This window comes from Fundulus heteroclitus, chromosome 8 (assembly GCF_011125445.2).
Source record: "Fundulus heteroclitus isolate FHET01 chromosome 8, MU-UCD_Fhet_4.1, whole genome shotgun sequence".
Taxonomy (NCBI): Eukaryota; Metazoa; Chordata; class Actinopteri; order Cyprinodontiformes; family Fundulidae; genus Fundulus; species Fundulus heteroclitus.
In genome coordinates this window covers 23,382,996-23,408,534 of record NC_046368.1, presented here as the reverse complement: position 1 = coordinate 23,408,534, position 25,539 = coordinate 23,382,996, and the positions used below count along the sequence as shown (strand labels likewise).

The 25,539-nt window shown below is 41.3% G+C and overlaps 1 protein-coding gene across 2 annotated transcripts in view; it reads left to right on the top strand.

Annotated features, from left to right (window-relative positions):
* Positions 1 to 3,596: 3,596 nt before the first annotated feature.
* Positions 3,597 to 25,539, top strand: part of olfm1b (olfactomedin 1b) — a 34,429-nt gene continuing 12,486 nt past the window's right edge. Inside the window, exons 1-4 of one of the 2 annotated variants that reach the window (XM_012866215.3) lie at positions 3,597 to 4,223; positions 15,256 to 15,405; positions 16,058 to 16,213; positions 19,159 to 19,378. In XM_012866215.3, the coding sequence (XP_012721669.1) occupies positions 4,158 to 4,223; positions 15,256 to 15,405; positions 16,058 to 16,213; positions 19,159 to 19,378 (592 nt within the window). In that variant the 5' untranslated portion in view covers positions 3,597 to 4,157. Of the gene's footprint in view, positions 4,224 to 11,931; positions 12,736 to 15,255; positions 15,406 to 16,057; positions 16,214 to 19,158; positions 19,379 to 25,539 lie in introns of those variants that run through there. The other variant, XM_012866214.3, reaches the window with a different exon arrangement.

Genomic DNA, 25,539 nt, shown 5'->3' with positions numbered 1-25,539 from the left:
CACTTTGGTCAACAGTGTTTTTTTTTTTTAAAGTAGTTTATGAATAACGTTGTATTGTATTGATGTCACACATATGTGGAAGGACCTCATTCAGGTGCAGTCAGCAGTGGTTTTTGATCCTTTACTGACGTTGAATCATCTTCATAATATTTGTTGTTTTTTATGACTTGGTTTGCCGCAGTACCTATTGATTAAATAAAAAAAATATTTAAAACAAACTGCTGGACGCATAAAAACATTAATTTGTATAAGTAAAAAGAATGTTATTCTTCTTACCTATATCCATCAGGCAGTTAAAATGTTGTTGTGCTCTACCTTGCGGTGGGATGGAGGTTTGGGGGTTTAGTGAGACGCACAACAAGGGCTCCTCTCTTAGCAACTTTAATTAATTCCAGTACCATACCTGATGTTGTTCTGATTAACACAGCGCGTTGTGTTGGCCTCTAGCTCTGGCACAGGCAACACTTCAGCAACGTCCATTCGGGAAGACGTGAGTGCCGTACAACTATAACAATGAACTGAACTTCTCACAATGATATACGCTAACTGGATAACTGTGCTGCATTTACATACACAATTGAGCTTGGGAAAATAAAACGAAACTCAGCACTGTTTATACGTTCAATGAACAGCTTAAACTCCCTTACAATATATAAAATCAACAACTGATTTTTAATGAAAATACTACATTAATCTCATGAAATGAACAGCAAAATGTTGCCATTTTGTAATATAGCACTTTACAAAATGTAACATGTTGCTGTTCCTCCAACTTGCTACTATCAGCTCTAGAACATGATGTTTTGGCCTACTAATTTCTGACTTCTTTTAACTTAATATTTGGCATTATGTATTACGTTTTGGGGCCCTACCTGATGGCAAACAAGCAAACAAGTCTGAGTTTTAAAGGATTTTGAACTGTCCTGTTACTCAATGGTGCTATACAAATAACTTTGCCTTGCTTTGCAATTCTCAGACCCGTCCAGTCAATATGAATAGCTGGGGAATGTAGGAAGTTTAGCCATGATGTCTTTAATTTACTACCATTAACTTTGCTCTTACTTTACATCCTGCTGTATTGCTGTTGTCAGGCCTTTTAAAGCTGCTTCTTCGTAGTGGAGCTAGGTAGTTTCCCACATTTCTGTTTGACTAAAGACAGTGGCATTTTTTTTTTACTTCTAAGATGCATCTAGAATTGTTCCAATATTTGAGAACCAAAGTGCAGGTACGTATTGCAGACACAGAGCTATTTCAGGGGTATCAGAGCTCATTCTTTACGATTATCTGATCGAACCAACCTCATCTAAAGAGGTGGACGATTCTAGAAGGTTTGAACAGAATATTAATTATTTTTCACTAAAACGGCCAAGAGATAAAATAAAAACTAAACCTAAGTCTTTTCGAGATCTATATATTTTCATACATAGTTATTTGTGTTTTTTGTGAGTCATTTCCTGCAACTTTAATTTTAAGTATAAATAGTGTAAGTAACTGTGCAGATACAATAGTTAAATAGAAGTTCTCTACTACAATAAGTTCATTATCTTCTCATTTAATGCCAACAGGTTTTAATCACAACCAACTGGAGCCACACGTTTCTTATTATTGTGTTCCTTTTGTAGCCAACCTAATGTCCCTCCAAATCTGGCATTGATTGGTATTTCCTCTTTTGTGTGACACATGGTGCTGTACTGGTTTAAATTTGTTAATCTAATACATTCTAATACAGACCCCACCTGGACCCTGTATAAGTCCAAGCTCCTCTCAAACGTTGGCAACCCAGGGCTCATTGTATATGAAATCAGGTAGAGAAACTGAAAACTATATGCTGTGTTGCCTTACAACAGATCTATGATATATTACAATGGAGCAAAGAGAAAGCAGAAGGCAATTAAGGAACTGAACTGCTGCTTAAAACCCCAAGACCAGCAGAAGGCCCCCAAGGCCCCCCAAGGGCCCTTGACCTCTAATTTAGAATAAAGTTTGTATTTATTTATTTAAAGCAAAATTTTTAAAGAATTTCATCTACATCAAACTTTGTATGTACTGTTACTATATCAAGAGTTTAAGTAAGCATATAGTGGAAAATAGTCATGATTTAATAGTCATAATAACAGTAATAATTTTATCTTTTTGTCATCGTTCTTTATGTTTGTGTTTTTGGAGTAGTTACATTTAATGATTTAACTGCAAACTAATCAATACGTAGATGACAACTATTACGGTGTCTAAGGCTGAGTCTGGATGGGAAGCTGTGTGCCAGTTGCATCTGCCATAACAATATCCCCCAAATAACTTAAAGCTATTTGTTAAACACTGCTCAAACTGCATGTGACAGTTTACTCCTCTCTTCAAAGTCAGAAGCTGACAACCGCAAATATTACGTTGTCTTTAAATCATTTGGGAAAAGCCAAATATGAAAAAGTCCTGTACTGACATGAGCTGAAAGGCCACTAAACAAGAAAGAAGTCATTTCTCCAAAAGTAATATAAAAAATGCCTGGTTATAGTGTGCATATGGTCAACTCTCTTAATGATTGGAGACATTTTTCAGTTAGCTGATGAAACCACGTTAAAGTGTAACGACTCTACAACATTTGGAGTTAAAGGAAAGAAGCTTGGAAGCATGAGAAGACAACACCATCTGTCAACAGTGGCACAGGAGCTAGTGAGTTATAGTGGCATTTTCCACTATAACTGTGGGTTGCCAGTTTTAACCCCCCACCTCCCCCCACCATAGTCGTTGTGTCCTTGGGCAAGACACTTCACTCGCTTTGCCTGTTGGCGGTGGTCAAAGGGTCCAGTGGTGCTGAAGTAGGGCAGCTGTGGCTCCAAATGTAGCTCACTACTAGCAGTATACACTCATGGATGGCTGACTGTAGTGTGAAGCGCTTTGGGGTCCAACTTTAAAATTAATTTTAAAAAAAGAGTCACAAATGGATTTATATGTCATTGTTCTAGCATTTTAAAAACAACCAAATAACTACAACAGTAAAGACTAATCTAAACAAGAAACCAGACTAGACAGAACTCAAAACAGCCAGATAACAAAAGACAGGAAAGAGAAGGAAAACTAACACTAACAAACCATAACAGAACTCAGAATATTACAGATTTATATGTCGTTGTTCCAGCATTTTAAAAACACACGAATTTGTGATCACCCTAACTGACAAAATTGACATGTTTAGCATACTTTGATATTGTATAATAATAATAAAGTGTGTAAATCTGTAAATAGTATAATGTGGGATGGTGTCCCAAATCAAATTCTGTTTAATTTCATCTTTATTTTCAATTTTCAACCTTTCTTTCAAGGATGAAGTTAAATGAGATTTTCCTGATGAAATTAGGTTTTGTAAACATCGGGATACACTGTAACTATATGTTTTGTGAATGCTGCGTTTGTTCTCTTCTCTTGTAGTTTGTTTATTTTGTTCCTAATGATATTGACTAAAATTTGTCTGGAATAAACGGTGAACACACACACACACGTATATATATATATATATATATATATATATATATATATATATATATATATATATATATATATATACAGAGTCTGTCAGCACGTATCCAGTCCGCGAGAGCCCTCTCTTCTCTGTGCGCCTGCCTGTTCAAATCTCGCTCTCTCTGCGATGCAACTTCCGTTTTCAGCACCACGAACAGCTCCGTCTCTCTCATTCCCTCCCCCCCAACTGAGACCTTATACGGCAGCTTGAGGCGGAGAGGTAAACTTTTGCCAATATCCTGACTGAAGGTTTGTAACCGATGTATGCGGAGCCGTGTGCGCGTCCTTCCGCTCCCATGTCCATCACAGGCGCACATCGCAGCTAGGAGACAAGAGCGTCCGCGACCCGACAAGGGAGAGGCTCCGGGGAAAGATAAAGGCTCCCGATATGAAAAGAATATGCACGGAGACGATCCCGTGAGACAGATTTGCCGTTATTTGCTGCGGGGGATCTAAACTGTCATCACGATCGTTACAGAAATAACAATTAACACGAGAGAGCCGAGTGACCCACAGCGCAGAAACCGAGCCGAGAGCTGGTTGAAGAGAAAAGCACCGCTGAGCCGGGGGGGGGGACGCGAAAGGAGGGAACCGATCTGCATGTGAGACCGCTGGTCCAGGCGCGCACACACCGGAGGCAAGAGATGCAGCCTGCGAGCAAGCTCCTGACTCTGATTCTCCTCATCTTCATGGGCACAGAACTCACCCAAGTAGGTTTGCTTTTTAACGCCATTTTTTCCCACCTGTTTGTTTTTTTTCTTTTTAAACGTAAAGGTCAATCGGACCTGGCTCATAAACGGAGACGCTCGGAACGAGTCCTCTCCCCCCCCCCCCGTCTTAAATAGATTAACAGCCCGGGATTTGATGGTGTGGATGCGTTGTGCTTTCACCTTCTCCACTGCTGACAGATGAATGCAAGCCCGGTCCTCGTTAGTGAAAGCTCCGGTTTATCAGTTAACATTTCCACTGCTCTGGTATGAGATGTTGCCCGCAGCTTTCTCTAAAACAAAGGCCATCAATTAATACTGACGGACTGCTGATCCTTACAGTTATAAATCAGGGCTAAACAATCAAATGCAGTGTCTCACATAGAGGGGGGTGGGGTTGGGGGCTGGGGGGGGGTCGGATGGGGTGGGTGGGTTGGTGTGGGGGGGTTGGAGCATGCCCACTGACCACAGTGTGACTTTGCTGGCGCCTGTGAGTGAAAGGAACAATTAGTCCAACAATAAGCTCAAAAGTGATGCACCAAAACAAAAAAAACAAAACAAAAAAACAGTCAGCAGCTTACAGATGTTGTTGGGTTGTTTAGTAGAGATGCCTGAAATGCAGTGCACATCATAAACATGAGCCTGCCATGCTGGTGAGGGAGTGAGGACAGTGGCTTTATTTATCCCCAAGGCCCACGCCTATGCCGGAGTGAAGGGTGTTTTATTGTTTCAATGACTCTTGCTTGAACACAAAATCATATTTTATGTGTTGTGAATCCTACCGTAGCTGGTAATTGGAGAGAAAATAATATCAAATGAAATGTGGAACGAGGCAGTATCAATAAATCCCCCCCCCACCCCCCTCCACTGGCAAGCCAGAAGGCACAAACTCAATAATGTGGGTGTAAAGTAGCTTGCTGGAAAAAAAAAAAAACAAAAAAAACTGCCGGTCCTGACAACCAGCATAGTTGGAACAATATTGACACAATGTGACTTTCAGAGGGTGGGGATTCCAACAGGTTTCATTGGTATATGTCATGCACATGGGAAGGTTTTCATTCAGGAAAGCAACAGCTTTCTTTTGGCATTCATTGGCATCATTGGCATTGGCATTGGGTTGCGTCTTGGTTGGAGTTTGGACGTTATCAATTTTTGTTGCTCTGACAACAAGGACTTACAGAAAAGTCTGCATAACGCAGCTGCATATGCTGACTGGAGGAGGCTGGGTAAAGAGACTTTAGATCCTCATGGTAATCTTGGGGTGCCACAAAGAAATCAAAGAGCATGGACTGGATTTCTGTCAGTATTTTTTGGTATGTGTGTGTGTGTGTGTGTGTGTGTTGGTGTGTGTGTGTGTGTGTGTGGGGGGGGGTAAGGGTTGGAGCTAGAAATGATTTGATAGCTTTCCAAAAGTTTAGTGCTACAAAGTTGTTAAATTAATAAATAATCTGCAATGACTCCAGGTTAATCGGCCAATCTTGTTTGCCAGTTCCTACCCCAATTTCTAAAACACAGGCTGCCACAGTCAACTTCTTACTCACACATTGTACTTGTAAAAAACGATTTTGCTCCCATGTATTTAAATTCAAACATTTAGGTTTAGTATAAATGTAAAAGTATGTCCATGAATATTTAAATATATTTAAATAATTCTAAAAAAAAAAAGGTCAAATGTCATGTTTTAGGTAATGCATTTGACTAGGAATGCACCGATATAAAAATATGGGCTGATATCGATATCCGATATTAATACTGCTGTTATGTCCGATAACCGATATTTACTGATGTGTGTGCGTGTGTTTGTGTTTGTGTGTGTGTGTGTCACAACCCTGGCTGCGATGCATCACTGTCAATTGACAGAATAAAAGCTGCATCATCGACCTCCTCCACCTCTGAAACACAGACACAAAGGCCAACTTGATGGAAATATATATATTTTTTGTATTAATATTGGCCCAGTTTTACTTATCTGGCCAATATGATATGTTAAAAAATGACTAACATTGGCGATACTGACGTCAATGCTGATGTATCGTGCATCCCTACATTTGATATTTTACAACACAATGACATTGTACATACACACATAAACAGTATGTACTGTATATAGTCAGTAGTGGAAAAAAAATTATTGAGAACAGTTTTTACTTATATTTTTGAGAAACATGCAGGTCTTCTATTTTGTGGCCTTTTGGGGGAGATTCCAAAGAAGATTTTCCAAGTCAGTATCTTAACTCAGTTTAAACATAATTCAGTCCAGGTTTTGACCACATAGCAATTCCCATGCGTGTCTAATTCTTCAATTTTCCTGATTCCGAGAAAGCCAAATAAAGATTCCATTATTCTTTAAAAAGGTTTTAGATTACCTTTTTTAAATGTGTGAACTTGCCATACTTAAAATGAACCCAAAAAATATCACTTCTTGTTAAGAAGTGATCAGCTTAATAGAAAAAGAAAAATATCTGGACCCAAAAGCACTGAAGCTTCAAGTTATAAAGTACTGCTCTAACAAAGTGATGCTGGTGTGCAGAGCAAAACCACAAAGACGACACATAAGGACCACTCTACTACCAGTTTTACTAGAAAGATTGAAGCAGATAGATTAAGGTGACTCAAACTGTCATTATGTTGCAGAAAACTCTGTGACAATAAACACAGGGGCTGTCACATCCCCATTGACTGGACATGACAGATAAGGGAGAAACTCAGTCTGGGTACAATTTTCTTTTTTACTCATTTTGTTTGGAGCAGCTGTGCCACCCTGTAATGGCAGGGTACCCTGAGCAGCTAGCCATTATGCCCATGTCCAACACCTCCACTGTGTATTGCAGCCTATGTCCCTTCATTTTGGTTCTGATGCCTCCTCGGGCCAGTCTTTTAGGACTTTTCTGAAATACGACAGATTGGGACACCAGTATAGACCAAAAAAACCCTGAGAGGGGTCCTGGTATGACACAATAGTTATTGAAGTGAAATAGCCACGTTTCCTTACAGCAAACTATAAACAGACTATAGCATATTGCTTTCATCATCAGTTGTGGAAATGGGTGCAAAATAAAAACTGGGATGCGGTGTAACCGAACCTGTAAAACACAAAATAGTAAAGTCTTACTATACTTGTTGCAACTCTAAGGCTCGACAAAGCGTTGCACCCTCCTTGATTCATATTTGGAGAAAAAAACATTAAGAATGTCACACTGTCTTGCCAGGAAATGGCAGTGAGGGGGCCAGCTAATTTACAGGGTGGCCATCCCCCCCCCCCCCTCCTCCTCCTCCTCAGTGGCTCCACGGGGTTGAAGCCAGAACTGTGCGTTGCCCTCCTTTCTGGTGCTGAGGCCGATTCCTGTGCAGGTCAGGGCCCATGACACACTGACAGTGCCTTTCTTTGATGGCCTGCGGGGAAGTCGATATTATTCCAGCACCGGAGAAACAAAAAGACAAGATACCCTTACAGGCAGTGGTTTCATTGCCTTGGTTTCCATGAAAGCCTTGGCTGCATTTCTCTATAGGAGGTGAAACTAAACAGCTTCCCATCTCAACTCTCACTGCGACCAGGTTGGAAAAAAAAAGGGAGGTTTTTCCTTTTCTATACACAAAAAGGACAGCAGGCCTCACTGCTGAAGTACTCATTTGGGAGAAAAAAAAAAAGCCACCAAAGCAGTACTACACTGCATCGACCTCTGACCCCGAACAATGATGCCCTCCTAATGACTGCATCAAGAGCCTCCCTTCAAAACTCTCCCACGGTGTCAGAAAGCAGAGTTTAAAGGAGGACGTCTCTTTTTTTATGACATCTGGCCACGAGAGCAGCAAGCCGTCTGATTAGCGACACCATCTCTGCATTCATCCCGCCCTCGGTCGTTCAGATCCGGCTCCCCGGATTTGGCTTTATAAACCCCCCGTGTTCTTTGTGAGAGGAATAGTAAGCATTCAGAGCTACATCTGCTCCTCACCTACACTGCCTTTTTTTTTTTCCCACCACCCCAGCAACACTGGAACGGAGCAGGTGGTGCTGTTTAAAGCCACCTTTTTGACACGGTGCAACATGGTAATCCAAGAATTAGCTCAGCTTGTAAAGCATTTGGCTGTGTTTGTGCGTATGAAAAGGGATTTTAGGAAGTGTTTTGAAGACTTGTGCCGGAAGGAACCACCCAGAAAATACAGTGAGACAACAATTATACTCAGTCTGGCATTACATTGGTTAAGAGTGAATTACATTATGCGTGGTGTGATTGGCAACCGATGATGATGATTCACTATGGCCAGCTGAGGCAAAGGGGGGGAGTAGGTGGAGGTACAAGGCATTTCACAAAGCGTTTGTATGCTGCTATATGGGAGTTTTCTTCCTATTTTGTTTTCTTTTTCTTTTCTTTTTTTTTCTACTGTTTAGAGCAGAGCAAAACCTCTGGATTCCGAACGTGACATTGTGGTTGTCCTACAAGGTAAAAACAGCTGCGGCGGCACAAAGAGCCCAAACAGAAGTACTACTCTCATGAAGCTTTAATGCTGAATTTTGGAGCAGTAGTAGGTCGTTCTGAAGGTGTATTGTAAAATCTGCCAGCTTGTTTTTTTGTTTTTTGTTTTGTTTTTTACCTGCAGCTTAGTTCAAAACGAATGTCTTGCATTGTAAAAAAAAAAAAAAAAAAAAAAAAAAAAGAAAAGATAAAAAAAAGCATTTATATTATTCTCAGGCAAACGCAGCGCATAACTGTTCACTGGACTGCAATTGTTTGTTGGTATGAACCCCCGAGAGGATAAATGCTCAATCAATGCTGCGAGGCATATCCACCAATCTGTCTTGATAAACAGTCTGATTGACCCATCTACAAGGCGGGGAAGGATTTTTAATCATTGTCTGTCCCCATCACCGTCGTCCTCCATGATTAAATCTAACGTACTTTATCTGGATACCGTGTTGGGCTTAATAAGGTAAAGAATCACTGCCCTGCGATGTTTTTTTTTTTTTTTTCAGGAGTGGGGGAGTAACCATACACTCATTTTCAGATTAAGGTTAGGCTACCACAAGGGTCATTACAGAAAAAGCTGATGTGTATAAAATGATCAATATATTTGTCACCCCTTTCCTCTTTTGTGATTTTCTGTTTAAAGGGGGAAAAAAAGAAATTACCTACTGCTGTATTGTAATCTGCGTCTGATAAGAAATCATTTAAAGGGTACCAGACCTGGCCCTGACCAAAATGGCCCACATCGCCCAAACTTTAGCCCTGAAAATACACCATTAGAAGCTCACGCTGTCCTCCGCTAACCTTCATTATGTAATCTGACGGAACACAAGAGCACTGTGGGGGAGGGAGGGGAGGGGGGGGGGTTGATAGCTGCCGATGAAACTATTGTCAGCGGGAGATCCCACCTTAAAGGTCATCTACGGCAAATGCAAACGGCCTCAGATCGAGGAGAGTGGCAGATGTGAGAAATAATGGACATTTTCATCTTTAAACTTGTGTGAGAAATGCATTACAGACAGACTGCACACCTGCGCTCAACTAATCAGAGGTTTAACCTGCTGATCCAGAACATAGCTGAACATAGCTGCATTGTGCTTCATCCCTTACCACTCCCTTACCACTCATTCCCAGCCTTTTACTCTACAGCGGAAGAGGAACAGGACATCCCTAATGTTTCTGTGGTGAGCGTGTAGGTGTAGGGGGAATGGCTTTCTTGCCCTGATCTTTTTCAGGGGTCCACTTGGAAATCACACTAAGCACTCGCATAGGCACTTGCTAATGTACTTTTTTCTCAGTTAACAGATTTTTTTATTTATTTTTTATGGCACAATTGCTGCTATAGTTTTGAAGTTGTTAATCGGCATAAAACAGAAAAAGAAAATAAAATCTCAATACCAAACACCCATTAGTAAGTTGTTTAAGAATTTTCTCAAGAAGCAACACAAAGAAGACAAAACTGTGTAGCATTTATCTGTTTGTAAAATACTGTCATAAGAGCAACCACTGGGAAACCAATGTAATGTCTGGTTGTATTTATTATGTATGACTGTAGTGAAAAATAAATGCACTAAGCAGTCCTGATGTAGTATGAGGCTGTAAGTGGATAATAATTTGTGGCCCAACTCCAGTCGTAGCTATTTCCCACTAAACCACCACTGACCTCCTACATATTTGTCTATGCTTTCTCTTTTTTTTTTTTTTTCTTTTTTTTTTGGCATTACTTATGTATTTATTTGCAGTCTACACTCCACAAGAGGGACCATGTTAAGTGTTGCATTCAGAATCAGCTATTTAAAAAGGTCTATTACTTGCTTTTTTTCTTTAACAAAACAGCTAAAGTATACATGCAATTAAACATAATTTTTTTTCCCCAGATCACATACAACCGTCCTAAATTAGATAAAGATTCTGACTCCAATAACAAAGCTTTGAAACTTTAAAGCTTTTCCTTGGCACCTGTGCAAATGATGCGTTTGCCGTCATGTAATTTTCCCCTCGGGTCCATAGGCAAGCGCGTGCCCCTTTGATAAACTTCAAGGAGGCTTAAAGATTAGCAAAGTCTGATATTTTGGAACAACTATATAGCATGTGGTACATTTTTGTCAGTATATATGAGCAACACATTATCAGAAAGGTAAATACATTAAAGAACATTTATTTTTCAAAATGGGACACTTGTAATTGTATGTTTGTTTTTTTTACACAATATCTGCTGTTGTTCAAATCAGGAAGAAAGTGATGATCTTGAAGCAGTGTCCCATTTCAAAGTGGGGTACTTTGACCCTTACCTGAATTAAGTTCCAAGAGGTAGTGATAGGGAGAACCCTAGGGCAGGGGTGTCCAAACATTGCGGCTAATGGGCCGAAATTGTCAAGTGAAAAGCACTCGAGAGCCAAAAAGTGAATTAAAAAAAATAACATAACCAAACAATTGCGACATTTTTTTTTACCTGCTCTACAAAGTATGATCATTTTAAATAAACAAATTAGAGTATCTGTATTCAGCCAATTTTAATAAGTACATTCCAATCAGATTTTAGTGCACCAAAGTCAGCATTTGAGTTAAAGTCATTGGATAGATTTAAAAATTTAAAGAGAATGTGTGGTTAATAAAAGACAAATGTTTTTGTGTTTTGTACCCAAAACTTAAGAGTAAGATTTTAACTTGTCTGTAATAATTTTAAATCATAAAGTGCTTGCTGGCCAAATATTTATTGAAATGCAATTGGGGGGGGGGGGGGCGCTCAAAATCATCACAGGGGCCGCAAATGGCCCCCGGGCCACACTTTGGACACGCCTGCCCCTAGGGAATGGCATTCAAGGGGATTTTAAGACCCCTAGGAAAACTTTGCATTAGGCCATCAATACTTAAAATAATATATATCCCTGGTTGGATTAGGAACCAAGTAAGCAACCATAGTAGATGCAGGAGTCTTGTTTTATTGCCTGAAGACCAACTTAAACCAGAAACACGTTTTAGAGTTTGTTTTTAATTGAACCTCTGCAAATGCATGGCAGAAGAGACGCATTTGAACCTTTACTATTTAGTAGACTTGCAACGCAAAAATCAGCTACACGATGGCGCCAGAGTCCCACAAATGAACGGCAGATTGGGTCAGCCGCCTGCCCGCGTCCCACCGCCTCGTCTGACAACCGCGTCTCCCTTAACGCGCTCGTTCCGTTGCCTTTGCAGCCGTGTTCCCTTTCGTGTTACGCTTGTTTGCTGAGCGGCCGTGCTTTTTTAAAGTGACCAGCGAATGCTCAGCTTTTATTGTGGCGACAGAAAGGGCAACGGGGGAGAAATGTGACAGTCCGGCTCACAGAATCGCCCCTCAGCATCACCGTCGGCTGACCTCATTGTCGTGAAAGCCCGCGTCGGACGGCTTTATTGACGACTCAGCTGCGGACCGAGATTGGATATTCCAATGAACGGGGCCCCGTCCTGCGTGACATCATTGCGTCTGGCGCTGTGGAGAGCCACGGCACCTCCTCTTTTCTCCTCACATCCACTCGCAGCCGTCCGTGCGAGCAGTTAATCACCGAGCGCACCCTGACAGGAGGCGGACCCAGATAGTAAGGGCGAACCGGAGATCGAGGGCAGCATTGTGCGGGACGGCCAGCAAAGAGGATCGATGCATCTGCAGCTTTCGGGGTTTTACGCCCGCCATCCTCTACTGGATCAAGTGTCACGGCTCCCGTCTCTGTCCCGCATCCTTCTCCGCGTCTGCGTCCGAGCGCCGCATCCTTGTGGAGATGTCCACGAATAGCCGAGCCGAACCGGAGACCCGGTCGGACCTGCAAGATGCTGTGGGCACCGTAACTCGCCTCCCCCGTTTCTCCGCGGAGTCTGTAGAATGAAGGAGGATTGACGTCGAGTCCCGAGACCGGAGCGCGAAGAAGATGACGGTGCCGTTGTTGAAGATCGGGGTCGTGCTGAGCACCATGGCGATGATTACCAACTGGATGTCGCAGACCCTCCCCTCTCTGGTGGGGCTCAATACTACCAAGCTGACAGCGGCGCAGGGAGGGTACCCAGACCGGAGCACGGGAGTAAGTTCCACCCATTCCCCACCGCTGATGGAGACGATTCTTTTTTTCTAACTAATGGAAAGTTAATTAGTTTATTCATAGTTTGAGGCTGAGCTCATGTCGTGCGCCCGGGCTGGTGATTTGTAGAAGCATTGAGATTCCTTTGGTGTTTGTTGTTGCGCTGCTGCGCCAAAGTGGAAACTTGGTCTTTTTTTTTTCTTCCTAAAATTTGAATAATAAAATAGAAAATGTATTATACCAAACAAGAATACCCGCAAAGGAAAAAGAAAACGTGCTCATTTCTGTCTTCTGAAACAGCAAGGGTCTTTGTATCCTCGCTGAGAGGATGGATGAAAGGAGCCCAGTCTGGATGAATGAAAATCTGTCATACCGGTCTTGGCAAATGGTTGAAGCGCGGCGTACAATAACAGGCTTAATGGAATTATCCTGTCCCATAAACAGGGGCGCCTCTAGAAAGTTTTTTTATTTTTAAAGGGGTGAGCAAGTGTGTGCCGCTGATTAATGGGTGGAGGGCGGTTGGGTGGGGGGGATGGGTGAGGGGGGTCGGTAGTACATCAACTCTGAAAATGCATTTGGCTGTAGTCATGTAATGGGGAGGGGTCAGCGTAAGAGGGTGATATTGAACAGGGGCATGCAATCAAAGGAAGCAAAAATGAAAGAGGCATGAGTTGGTGGGCATTTTCACTCGATGATGTTTGTCATCTCCTCTCTTAATTTTAGCATTTATTAAGTAAGTGATTATCATGATATGCATGAGGGAGGCGGATTTTTATTTTGTTTTATTTTTTCTTAATTTTGAGGGGGGTTGGAATCGCTTTCACCCTCTCTTGTTTTCCGGGTGTCTTTGCATGTAATGTTTATAGAAAATTCCTTCCTAGGGATCTTTACAATCCCTTGATCGGGTTAGATGGGTGATCAGCAGCTTAGATATTTAACAGAATCTGTTTTGATCATTAGTACACCAAAAGTAGGAATCCCCATGATTTTCTATCTGTAAACGTAAATCAACAGCCCTTACTTTGATCTCCCTTTTCAGTTTAATGTATATTAGGTATAAGTTTCTGATGATATGCTTTGATGGTTACCACTATCTCCAGCAAGGAAACAGCAGCCTGATTAATGTATCTCCAATAGTTTTTTCTTTAGTGATGAGGAAGTCCTCTATTGTAGCCTTATTCCATTTTGTTTTATCAACACCTCTCTGGCGGGATTAAAAAGGGAGCTGTCAGTAGTGAATGCCTTATAAATGCCAACCCTTTTCTCTTATCCCAACAGCAGCATAGCATATTGATTTGTGAGGTGTCATGTGATTGATAAAAAAAAAAAAAAAAACACTAACGTCATGATTCTTGAGTTGCAGAGCTGTGACCCAAACAAACACATCTAGACTGAATGCAGATTTTTCTCAGACTTTTCCTGACCTGTCGATTGTGGCTCAGAGCCAGTGAAGGAAAGATTGGCTGATTCTGAGTTCTGGTTATTGATTGGTGCATTTATAGTAAAAAAAAAATGGATTATTTATCTACTCACAGTCACAGTAAACCCAGTTCTGACACAAGCAGACCATAGAATTAAGTTAGCGCCAATTCTGTTATTGTAACTGTGAAATTATGAATGTCTTCCTTCATACATCTAGTGCATTTGTAAAGACGTCTTGTGTAAGTTCATGTGCACTTGGGGCCACTAGGACATCAGGGAGCCCCAAGCAGTCACAGCGTTACCTTGTACCTCAAGCTGCCTTTAAAATGACAGGAGAAGCTTTGGGATTTCTTCTCTAAAATGTTTTACATAACAACTGAGAAGTAATTTAGATGCATGTTATATACGTCAAAAGAATACAATGAAACATTGTCTTGTGTAGAGGATCTCCTTCAGATGTCTGAAGACCAAACAGCACTGTGGGTGAAGAGAGAGAGAGAGAGAGGGGGGGGGGGGGGGGGGGTCAACACCTGCAATTATTTCTTGACTCCAAAGCAGCAGGAAGATTTGCTAGAGCAGTCGTTCTAACTTTCTTGGTCAACGATGTCTGTGGTCAAGTCTATGTCTAGTTTCCATGGTAACCATGTGCTTTAGCGGCCAATAGGTTTCAAATCCTCACTCTGAGGTATCTGCAGGACATCAGTGGATAGGTAGTCATCTCGTAATCGGAAGATTGTGGGTTTGATTCCGGCTTCAACTTGTCTCATGTCAATGTGGCCCTGGGCAAGGCACTTATCTCCAAGTTGCCTACCGGTGTGTGTACCGGTGTAGGAATGTGTGTGTGAGTGAATGGGGGAATGTGGCTCTAGTGTAAAACGCTCCGAGTGGTCGCTATGACTGGTAAAGCACTGTATATACGTTTAGTCCATTCATGGCAAATAACCACGTGCAAGGTCCAGGTGCTGATACATATTGCACACAACAACACAGTTTATTATTACTATGATTTTTTTCAAGAATTAAAAAAATTATATGCAATTTTCTGCCATTTACCATTTTTATTTCTGCCCCCCCACCCCCCTCCCTACCTATTATGTGAAGGTGTTGCCAGCAAACCCAGAGGAGTCGTGGCAGGTCTACAGTTCCGCCCAGGATAGCGAAGGGAGGTGTGTCTGCACTGTGGTGGCGCCCCAGCAGTCCATGTGCTCGCGGGATGCCCGCACCAAACAACTGAGGCAGCTGCTGGAGAAGGTAATTGCTTGGTTAAATACCTGGCAACAGCAATCAATGTCTCACAATACCCAGGGTAACCATTTTTTTTTTTTTTTAATCCTTTTTTCGCACACACACACACACACACACACACACACACAAAGAGACGGTCCCCCAGTCACCTCGCCGAATATGGGACAAGAATAGAAATCATGCCTCTAATGAGCTCCCTGGAAACTTAAGTTATCATGGGAGGCTGTTGAACGTTGAGTTTATGTTGTGCTGCATGTAACCAGAGAAACATATCTAATGATGCAACACAGCTCAACACCCAGGCCGGGAGCTAGGACACAAAAAATATGGTAAATAAGCTAATCAAGATAATGTAGATGGGCTAATTCACAGGAGCCGACATCAACAGACCCCTCGTACCTTAAGGAGTTTGCCAAGTAGAACATTGCACATTACATATGCATTCTTCACTTCTGAGGCCCCTGACTATTTGGCCCGATGTCAGACTTTGTGAATCACTGTGAAACCAATGCCATGCCAAAACAACATATTGAAAGTCTGTTGCCCCCCCCCCCCCAACAGCAAACACGTCTAAACGATTGTTTGGGTTGGGGAAAGAATGAGAGACATTTTTTTTTTTTAGTGACTCAGCCTGCATGTGTGCTCACTGGATCCCCAGGTCCAGAACATGACCCAGTCCATCCAGGTGCTGGACCAGCGCACCCAGAGGGACCTTCAGTACGTAGAGAAGATGGAGGTCCAGCTCCGTGGCCTGGAGACCAAGTTCAGGCAGGTGGAGGAGAACCACAAGCAGAACATTGCTAAGCAATACAAGGTATGGAGCAACTTCTGCAGCCGCCCATTCCGCCACCATGCCTTCATTGATGCCGTCTCACTCGTTGTTGACATCCTAACCCATTCTGTGTTGTCCGTCTGTAGAACGAGCATAAAATCATCCCAATCATTGTAGTGCATATTCCAAAATGTGACATTCATGTCTCATTAAACAGATAAAAACAGAATTGCTTCAGGATAAATATGTTTTAGACAAGCCCTTTCTATCTCTGCCTTTTTTGCTTAAGTTCAATCCAGCTCAACTCAACACCTTTAAATTATTGAGCTCTCCCTGTCAGTTGGCCTAAAACCAAATGGGGCTTCAGCCCTGTCTGGCTTTGCGGCTAAACCCATGACATTAAAATCAATGGAAGCTCATCGAAACGTGTTTGCTCAAGTATACAGTACCAAGGTAAGCCCTTGGCTATAAAAAATGCAGGAAGAAGCAGTTGTGAAAGAAATACCCACTTGACACTTCATATTTTAACAGTTTTTCAATACAAAGGATTGGAAACAATTGAAATTCCAACAATGCCTATAAGAACATTGACTAACAGTTTTATGTTAACCAGCTTCTAAGAAACCATAATCTTACCCTTATTAAAAGATTGTTGATAAAGCTAATTTGGATGAGTAATGCCTTTCAAGTATTTCATATTAAGGGTGTAGCGATACATCCAGCTAATGAGAGAACGCGATAAGAAACTGATATTGGCTTCAGAAAGAATACATTAGATTATAGCGAGATATTGGAGAGAAGAAAAAAATATATTGTTTCTCTCTTTTTACAAATTGAGTAAAGGTTTTGCAAATTATACCCAAAGTTTTAGAGCCTCCAACGAGTACAGAATAACCAAGTCCAGATTTGACTATGGCACGTTTTGCGTGCTCAACTTATGGAAAAAAAAAACAATTTGCCTCAGACCACCACACAGCCAAGGGTGCATATGTACACAACTAATGCAGGCTCAACACACACCGACGATCACATTGGAAGCACTTTATTAGTTGCAATTACCCAGCGCGACTAACAATTTGATCTGAGCCCTAAAAAAACACTTTCTTTCTTCTTTTAAACTAAGAGCCTTAAACAAGGATACAGGATGCAAAGCTTAAAGGGGCCTCGTCACGTGTTTTGACCATAAAAAGCAAACAAAAATACATATAGTCATCTTATATAAATATACCCCCAGTGTTCATCCTGATTGTGTTTACTTCGTCTTTTTTTGAGAGTGAAAAGAATATTGCATCAGGCACGATCAGCAGACATTAACAACATTGGGCCGGTAGTACCACGGAACTATCAGGAAACAAGATGGCGACAATTGGCGCATCTATGGCCGAAGACCAACTAGATGTAGAGTGACCGCTGCTCGATGTTGCTGACTCGCTCAGCTCCATTGTTTCTCCTTGTTTACTCATCGCACGCATGTGCAAAATCATACGGGTCACATGGTCTTGTTGAAGTAAATTAACACAAAAGTTCTTTGTTTACTAAAACATAGAACAAAAACTAGGTGTAAAACACATAAATAAAATATTATAAGCCAGCAGGGCTCCATAATTTAATTGGAAAACCTTTTCATGCAACCAGAATGAGCTACTGGTGTAATAATTTGCAAAGTCATAGTACGTGACTATGCCCCATTAAGCATAAAACTCACATAAATTGACTCTACCAAATTAAATCACATGCTGATAGAAACTGGATAATTCTTTGTTAGACAGACTCTCAACGCAGGCGAACAATATTCCGCTCCAGGCTTGAGATTCTGTTGCACCCCAAGCAGGCATTCTGTTAAATATAGACAAGGAATTAGGTTATGTGCACATCCATACAGCATAGAGTTTTGCTGCGTCTTTAGCTTAAACATTGAATCTTAAACAGCTTCTGTTTCATACCATCTGTCTTGCGGCTGGTGTCTCTTCCTGTCATGTACGCATGCATAGCAAACACCTCACGCAACAATGTTCAATGCATGTGCGCAATTCACTGCAACAGGTATAAGTGCATTGTACTAAATATGTGTGTGCCTTTGTGTGTCTCTTGAGTCAGGTTAGAAAGCTCTAGCCCCTGTCAACGGTCTGTCATTTTCTTGCTTGCAGGGCTAACTTTAAGACATGTAAAGAGAGCCACAGGGAAGAAGAGGCAGGTCAATTCCAGATTCCCCCTGAACTGCGCCACAGTACTGAGAGTGTTTGGGCATCAAACAGTTAATTTACCCTTAGCATCATTACGATTAAGACACCCCCCCCCCTCACCCTTCTCCCAGACCAACCCCCTACTGATCTATTCCTGCATGTTACTGCTGTCAACGTTTTCCATCTCAAAAGCTTTTTGCTGGCGTAAATACATTATTATTATTATTATTATTATTATTATTATTATTATTATTATTATTATTATTAATTGGTGTTAGTCATTTTTTTGGCTTTTTGTCTATGCATATTTGGTTAATCAGCAACTCTTTACGTAAAACTCTAGACGTAAAAATTCGAGACACTTTGTTGTGTGTGACATGTAAAGCATGTAACCCTTAATACGATGTTGCATTTTGAACGTTGATGACCAATAAAGAGCTTTCCCAATTGTTGTCCGTGTACCGAGGGCTTGCTTTTATTTAAATGGCTGCTCGCCACCGGGGGGCAGGGGGGCGCCCCCTACTCTGGAGAATACTCGCGGGTGGAGAGTATTCTTCGGGTTTGTTCACTCAGAGACACACCTGCAAAGACAAATTAGCGGTAAAAACAAATAAAAAAAAAAAAAAAAAAAACACGGCTGTACACTTGACACAAGAACACCGAACACAATCAGTGAAGGAGTAGGGCAGAGTTAGAGTAGTCAGGCTCAGACAGGTGTTTTTCTTTTCCTTTCTTTCCTTTCTGGACAACGGGTCTCCTTTTGTCGCGCTTGACACTCAACCGAGCTTATTCTAATCCTTTCAGGCCATAAAGGCGAAAATGGAGGAGCTTAGGCCGTTGATACCAGTGTTGGAGGAGTACAAAGCCGATGCCAAATTGGTATTGCAATTTAAGGAGGAGGTCCGAAATCTGACGTCAGTTCTAAGCGAGCTACAAGAAGAGATGGGGGCCTATGACTACGAGGAGCTCCACAACAGAGTGTCAAATCTTGAGGAGAGACTGCGAGCATGCATGCAAAAATTAGGTAGGCACAGAAAGTCTTTGGCACACACTTTTCTCCAAACATGTGCATGCACACATACGTATGTCATAACTAGCCTAGCAATCTATGTTCAGGCATATACACGATGCAGAACACAAGGGGATATTGTGCGTGGGTTGATTCCTTCCACCCCCCCTGAAATGCAACATCTTCATATATAAAACTGTTCAAAAGATTTTAAACCACCCCTTTAACGCAGCTACACTTTCCTGTAATATTTTAATGTTGGCTTCTAGTTTTAAATGATTTTTTGTTGATGATTTTATATCGAGAATTTGACATCTGGTCTTAAAAATATAAGAATAAGTGCAGGCAAAAGAAGAAGTGTAAAGCATAAAAAATGCAGCATATGGCCAGTATCTAAAATACATCTCATAAAATTGAAAAAAAAAATTAAAAAATAACATACATAAAAGATCAAATGCTTTTGCAATCTCCTTGTTGTACATAGGCATCCTAATTTCTGCCTGTGTTACTTTTATAATCTTTTAAGGATTTGAAGTAAAAGAGAGTCAAATTCTCTTTCTCACAGGCTTCTAGTAAAAAAGTGTCAAAAAACAAAACCAAAACTTAAAACAATTGGTTCTGATTTGTTTGTTTTATTGAAGTTATAGTGAGAACAGTGGTAAGTTACTGAGGTTTAGAAGCTTTTTTATACCCAAAGGAGTTTTGTAGCCGAATGAAGAAAAATAATACTTTGTCCAGAATATGGCCTGTAAAAAATTATGAAACAGCAGCCTAGGTTTAAAGAATAACTTTGAGAAATCTCCAGTAGTCCTGAAGAAAAGCTGTTTGAGAACTCACTAAAAGATTTGGAAAAAATAATGATACTTAGATGCAAAATATAAAGAAATGAATGATGGCATAAGAGCTTAGTAGACAACTGTTTGCACTGGACACTAAGAACAATATTCCTATATTTTTACTATACATACTATACATAGTTTTGGTTACACTTCATCACAACTGTCTTTCTTGTATGCTTTATTGCATTTTGAAGATGGCCAAACTAATAGGTTCCATAGTTATTTAAGTTTTTCCATATCTTTTCCAAAATCTGTATCATGTATATCAAATATTTAAACATTTGGATTTAGCTTGAGTTACATGCTGCAACATAAAAAAATACATTCTTCCAGATCCCTGATATGACTCAGAGAAAAACTTCTTGAAGTAAAGGAAATAAATGTAGCTTTTATTGCTGTAGTTCACAACAAACAAATTCATAAATAACCATCTAATCAGATAAAAATCATGTAGTGGGGGAATGAAAATCCTTTTTGTATAAAATGTTTTTAACAAAATCCCCTGTGACACAATTGTTTGCAGCTTTAATAATCCCTTTTCAATGTTATTTTTTTTAGAACTCATACTTTACCTTTTTAAGTTTATCAGAACCTGAAACTTTTACTATCCATGGCTTTTTGTATCCTTAAGGTATAAATACAACCTGACTCGCAGACACATTTCATATTTACATTGCCACCATTCACAGAGAGCTGGAAGATGAGAGACATACAAAACCATTAAGGCTCACTGGTTGAGAGCTACAGGTAAGAGTGGTATCACAGGGCTATCAAGTCTTGAAAGCAACCATTAGATGCTATTAGATGATATCGATATGCCAAGCGGTTGTTTGAAGAAACACCCTGGATGGCTTTGATGTGAAAGTAACAATCAATATAATAGAAGGAACCTCTTTCCCGCTGTTGAGTACGGTGGATGATCTATGGTGCTGCGGGCGGGTGCCTTACCCAAAGGCCCTAAAAACCCTGTTAGAGGTTTTCCCTCAGAGACTTCTTCAAATACCAACTGATACAGTTCTGGTGCACTAGTAAGTGCAGAGTGGATCATCATTAGGTCTTTTTCGGCAGAATCATGAGCCAATACATATGGGCAAATCAACACAGAAGGCTGATTTTGTGCCTGGTTAATCAGTCTTCTATCATGGCCCTTTCAGTCCAAAGACCTAAATTTTTCTGAAATTCTGCAGGGTGAGGTGAAGACAAGAGTGCATAAGACACTCTGGACTCTGGAGGATCTAGATAGGCTGTGCAAAAAGCAATAGTTGCATATCCCATCTCTCTGTAAGCTCTAAGTTTGTGACATGTTATACTTAGAGGACTACACTCACCGGCCACTTTATTAGGTACACCTGTCCAACTGCTCGTTAACACTTAATTTCTAAGCAGCCAATCACATGGCGGCAACTCAGTGCATTTAGGCATGTAGACATGGTCAAGAGAATCTCCCGCAGTTCAAACCAAGCATCAGTATGTGGAAGAAAGGTGATTTGAGTGACTTTGAACGTGGCATGATTGTTGGTACCAGAAGGGCTGGTCTGAGTATTTCAGAAACTGCTAATCTACTGGAATTTTCACGCACAACCATCTCTAGGGTTTACAGAGAATGGTCCGAAAAAGAAAAAAACATCCAGTGAGCGGCAGTTCTGTGGGCGGAAATGCCTTGTTGATGCCAGAGGTCAGAGGAGAATGGCCAGACTGGTTCGAGCTGATAGAAGGGCAACAGTGACTCAAATAACCACCCGTTACAACCAAGGTGGGCAGAAGAGCATCTCTGAACGCACAGTACGTCGAACTTTGAGGCAGATGGGCTACAGCAACAGAAAACCACACCGGGTGCCACTCCTTTCAGCTAAGAACAGGAAACTGAGGCTACAATTTGCACAAGCTCATCGAAATTGGACAATAGAAGATTGGAAAAACGTTGCCTGGTCTGATGAGTCTCGATTTCTGCTGCGACAGTCGGATAGTAGGGTCAGAATTTGGCGTCTACAACATGAAAGCATGGATCCATCCTGCCTTGTATCAACGGTTCAGGCTGGTTATGGTGGTGTCTTGGTGTGGGGAATATTTTATTGGCACTCTTTGGGCCCCTTCGTACCAATTGAGCATCGTTGCAACGCCACAGCCTACCTGAGTATTGTTGCTGACCATGTCCATCCCTTTATGACCACAATGTACCCAACTTCTGATGGCTACTTTCAGCAGGATAATGCACCATGTCATAAAGCTGGAATCATCTCAGACTGGTTTCTTGAACATGACAATGAGTTCGCTGTACTCAAATGGCCTCCACAGTCACCAGATCTCAATCCAATAGAGCATCTTTGGGATGTGGTGGAACGGGAGATTCGCATCATGGATGTGCAGCTGACAAATCTGCGGCAACTGTGTGATGCCATCATGTCAATATGGACCAAACTCCCTGAGGAATGCTTCCAGCACCTTGTTGAATCTATGCCACGAAGAATTGAGGCAGTTCTAAAGGCAAAAGGGGGTCCAACCCGTTACTAGCATGGGGTACCTAATAAAGTGGCCGGTGAGTGTATATATGCTGCTTTATTGGTAAAGCAGTGCAATGTACCGGTAGCATGGATGCAAACAATTGTGCCACTGGTGAATTCATCAAAATGAATTATTTATATACATTGTTTTTTTCCATAGTGCATAAATGTACTCAAATCAAAGGTTTCTAAACTTTTTAATGGGAAATTATGCTACAGAAAAAAACAAAATAGATTTATTTGAAGGGTTTCCACCCATCTTTTCCAGCAAAAGCGTTTCCCAGTCCTTTTTTGATGTTATCATAAATATCATGCGGTATCCTGACATTGGTAGAGTGCCTCCTTTTAGCCTACCTACATATGTGTTCTTCAGCATGTGAAATCTGGTTAGCTTCATTGCAGCACCCATCTCCAAATGGCATAATTAGACACGACAGCGGCCTCGAAGTGGCACACAAGAATATGCACATAAAGACAGCTGCGCGGCTCACGTGTATTCACCTCACAAGTACTGATCACAGTTTTATCTTTGCTTTTAGCCCCTTCCTCAGTCTGTTCACACCTCTGTCAGAGCGCACGGTGCTAATAGATGCACACCCACATGGTGACTAAGATATATCACATGAGCAGAGACACTCAGCATATCGCGGGTATATTGTGTCCCTGTTTGGAATAATTCACGGTGCAAGATGACAGAGGGGACTTCAAAAAAAAAAATAATAATAAGTATTTCGGCCACAATGCCTTCTGTTGACTCAATCCAGCTCGCTGAATGCTTTTTGTGTCATTTTACATTGTAGTGAAGTATTTTTACCTGCTCCTTAAACATTTAATGTCATCATACAGAGTTTAGTATGAGATACGCATTGCACAAGTAAATACAAAAATCAAGTTTTTATAATTCAAAAAAGCTGTCTAAACCAGTCTGTCCCTGTGTGAACATATATATCTCCCTCTTTGTTTGATCATGAGTTTAATAAGATAAACCACATTTTAGTTCAATTTCACTAGGCCCACCTACCCCTAGTGACTTCCAGACCAGAGGAATCAACACATTGCTTAAATAGAGTCTGTCGGGTGGTTCGAAATAGACAAAAAGATCTCAAAAAGCAGCAGACTGTGCTTTGATCTAAAGAGGTTAAAAAAAGCAGTCTTTTTAATCAATTTGTCTGGAAAGGATTCTAAAGTCATTTCTCAGGTTTTGGGATTGCAGAGAACAACAGTGAGAGCTATTATCCACAAATGGAGATAGTATTGCATTGTGGTGAACCTTCCCAGGAGTGGCTAGCCTACCACTAATAGTCCAAGAGCTCATTGACAAATTACACAGGAGGTCCAAAAATAACTTAGAACAAAATCCAAAGCACTGTATGCCTCACTTATTTCAGTTGAGGTCTGTGTTCATGATTCAGCAGTAAGAAACTTTGCAAAAGTGACATCCTTTGGAGCAATCTAAGGCAAAAAAAAACAACAAAAAAAACCTGCTGCTTAAACACAAAAAGTATCTTGATCATCTCCAAGACTTCTTACAAAATGTTTTTTCTAAAAAGTGGAAGCTTTTTGGAGGTGTGCGTCCCGCTACATCTGGTGTAAAACTAACACAGCGTTTCAGAAAAGGACCATTATACCTACCGTCAAACTTGGTGGAGGTAAGGTGATAGTTCAGGGCTGTTTTACTACATCAGGACCTTGGCAGGTTCTCATGACAGATGGATCTATGAGTTCTGCTTTTTAGCAGATAATCCTATTGGAGAATATCCAACCATCAATTTTTTGATCTCTAGTTGAACTTCACAGAGGTTACGGAGGAGGACAATGATTGAAAGCACACCAGCTAGCCCATCTCTTAATGGCTCATAAAGCAAACAGAAAATTCTCGAGGGGCATAGTCAAAGTCTGGACTTCAATATAAATAAGACGTTTATGCACTGCTTTAAAAAGGCTCCAATGTGACTGGGTAAAAAAACAAAATAGGCCACAATTCATCCACAGTTAAGTAAATGATTCATTGCGAGTTCCTGTAAATGCTGTTGACTGTTGAAATGTCAGCTGTTGCCTCCCAGGGTGGCACAAACAGTTACCAGGTTTAGTAGGCAATTATTTTTTTCTCACAGGGCTTTGGATAGCTTTTTACCTTAATAAGGTATTATTTCAAAATAGCTATTTGTTTTTACTTCTTTTGATGAGTTGAAACATTCAAATGTGAATACAAAAAGGAGAAAAAAAATCTATAAGGAAGTAAATAATTTTTTTTTTTCACAATCGTTTGTGGGTTGAAGCCACCTTCAACCCACAACCGGCATGAGGCCGGGAACCTTTGCGTGTTTCCACTCCCAGTTGGTTGAACGCGCCGCTCCTCGCGTCTGTGGTTAGGCAGCTGAAGACAAGGGAGCTGGGACCTGCGGGATGGAACGACAGCGTGTGCGAGATCAGAGGAGATAAAGGCGAGGTCACCCAGCGAGACACTGGCTTAGGCAGAACAGAGGGTGGCTATCCTTTTCATCTTCACATGCTTGCTAAAGCTGTCATGCATAGTGCACGAAAAAATACACTCCGGCAGCCATGCAGCTATACGGAGATTAAACCGGCCAAGGTCACTGGCCACATTTGCATCCGAACAACAGGGGAGAGAAAAAAAAAACGGAGGCAGGGGAGCGGCACAAATTTCACCTCTGAGTGATAGACAGGAAGGACTGTTGGAGGGGTGGTAATGGAATGGAGAAAGTGAAAAAGAGCAGGAAAAGTGAATGAGAGTAAATAGAGTCTCTACTGAGCTGTCCTTCAAGCTGTTTTGTGCCAGAGAGACAAACGGCCCCGCGGCTGTCGGGACACAATG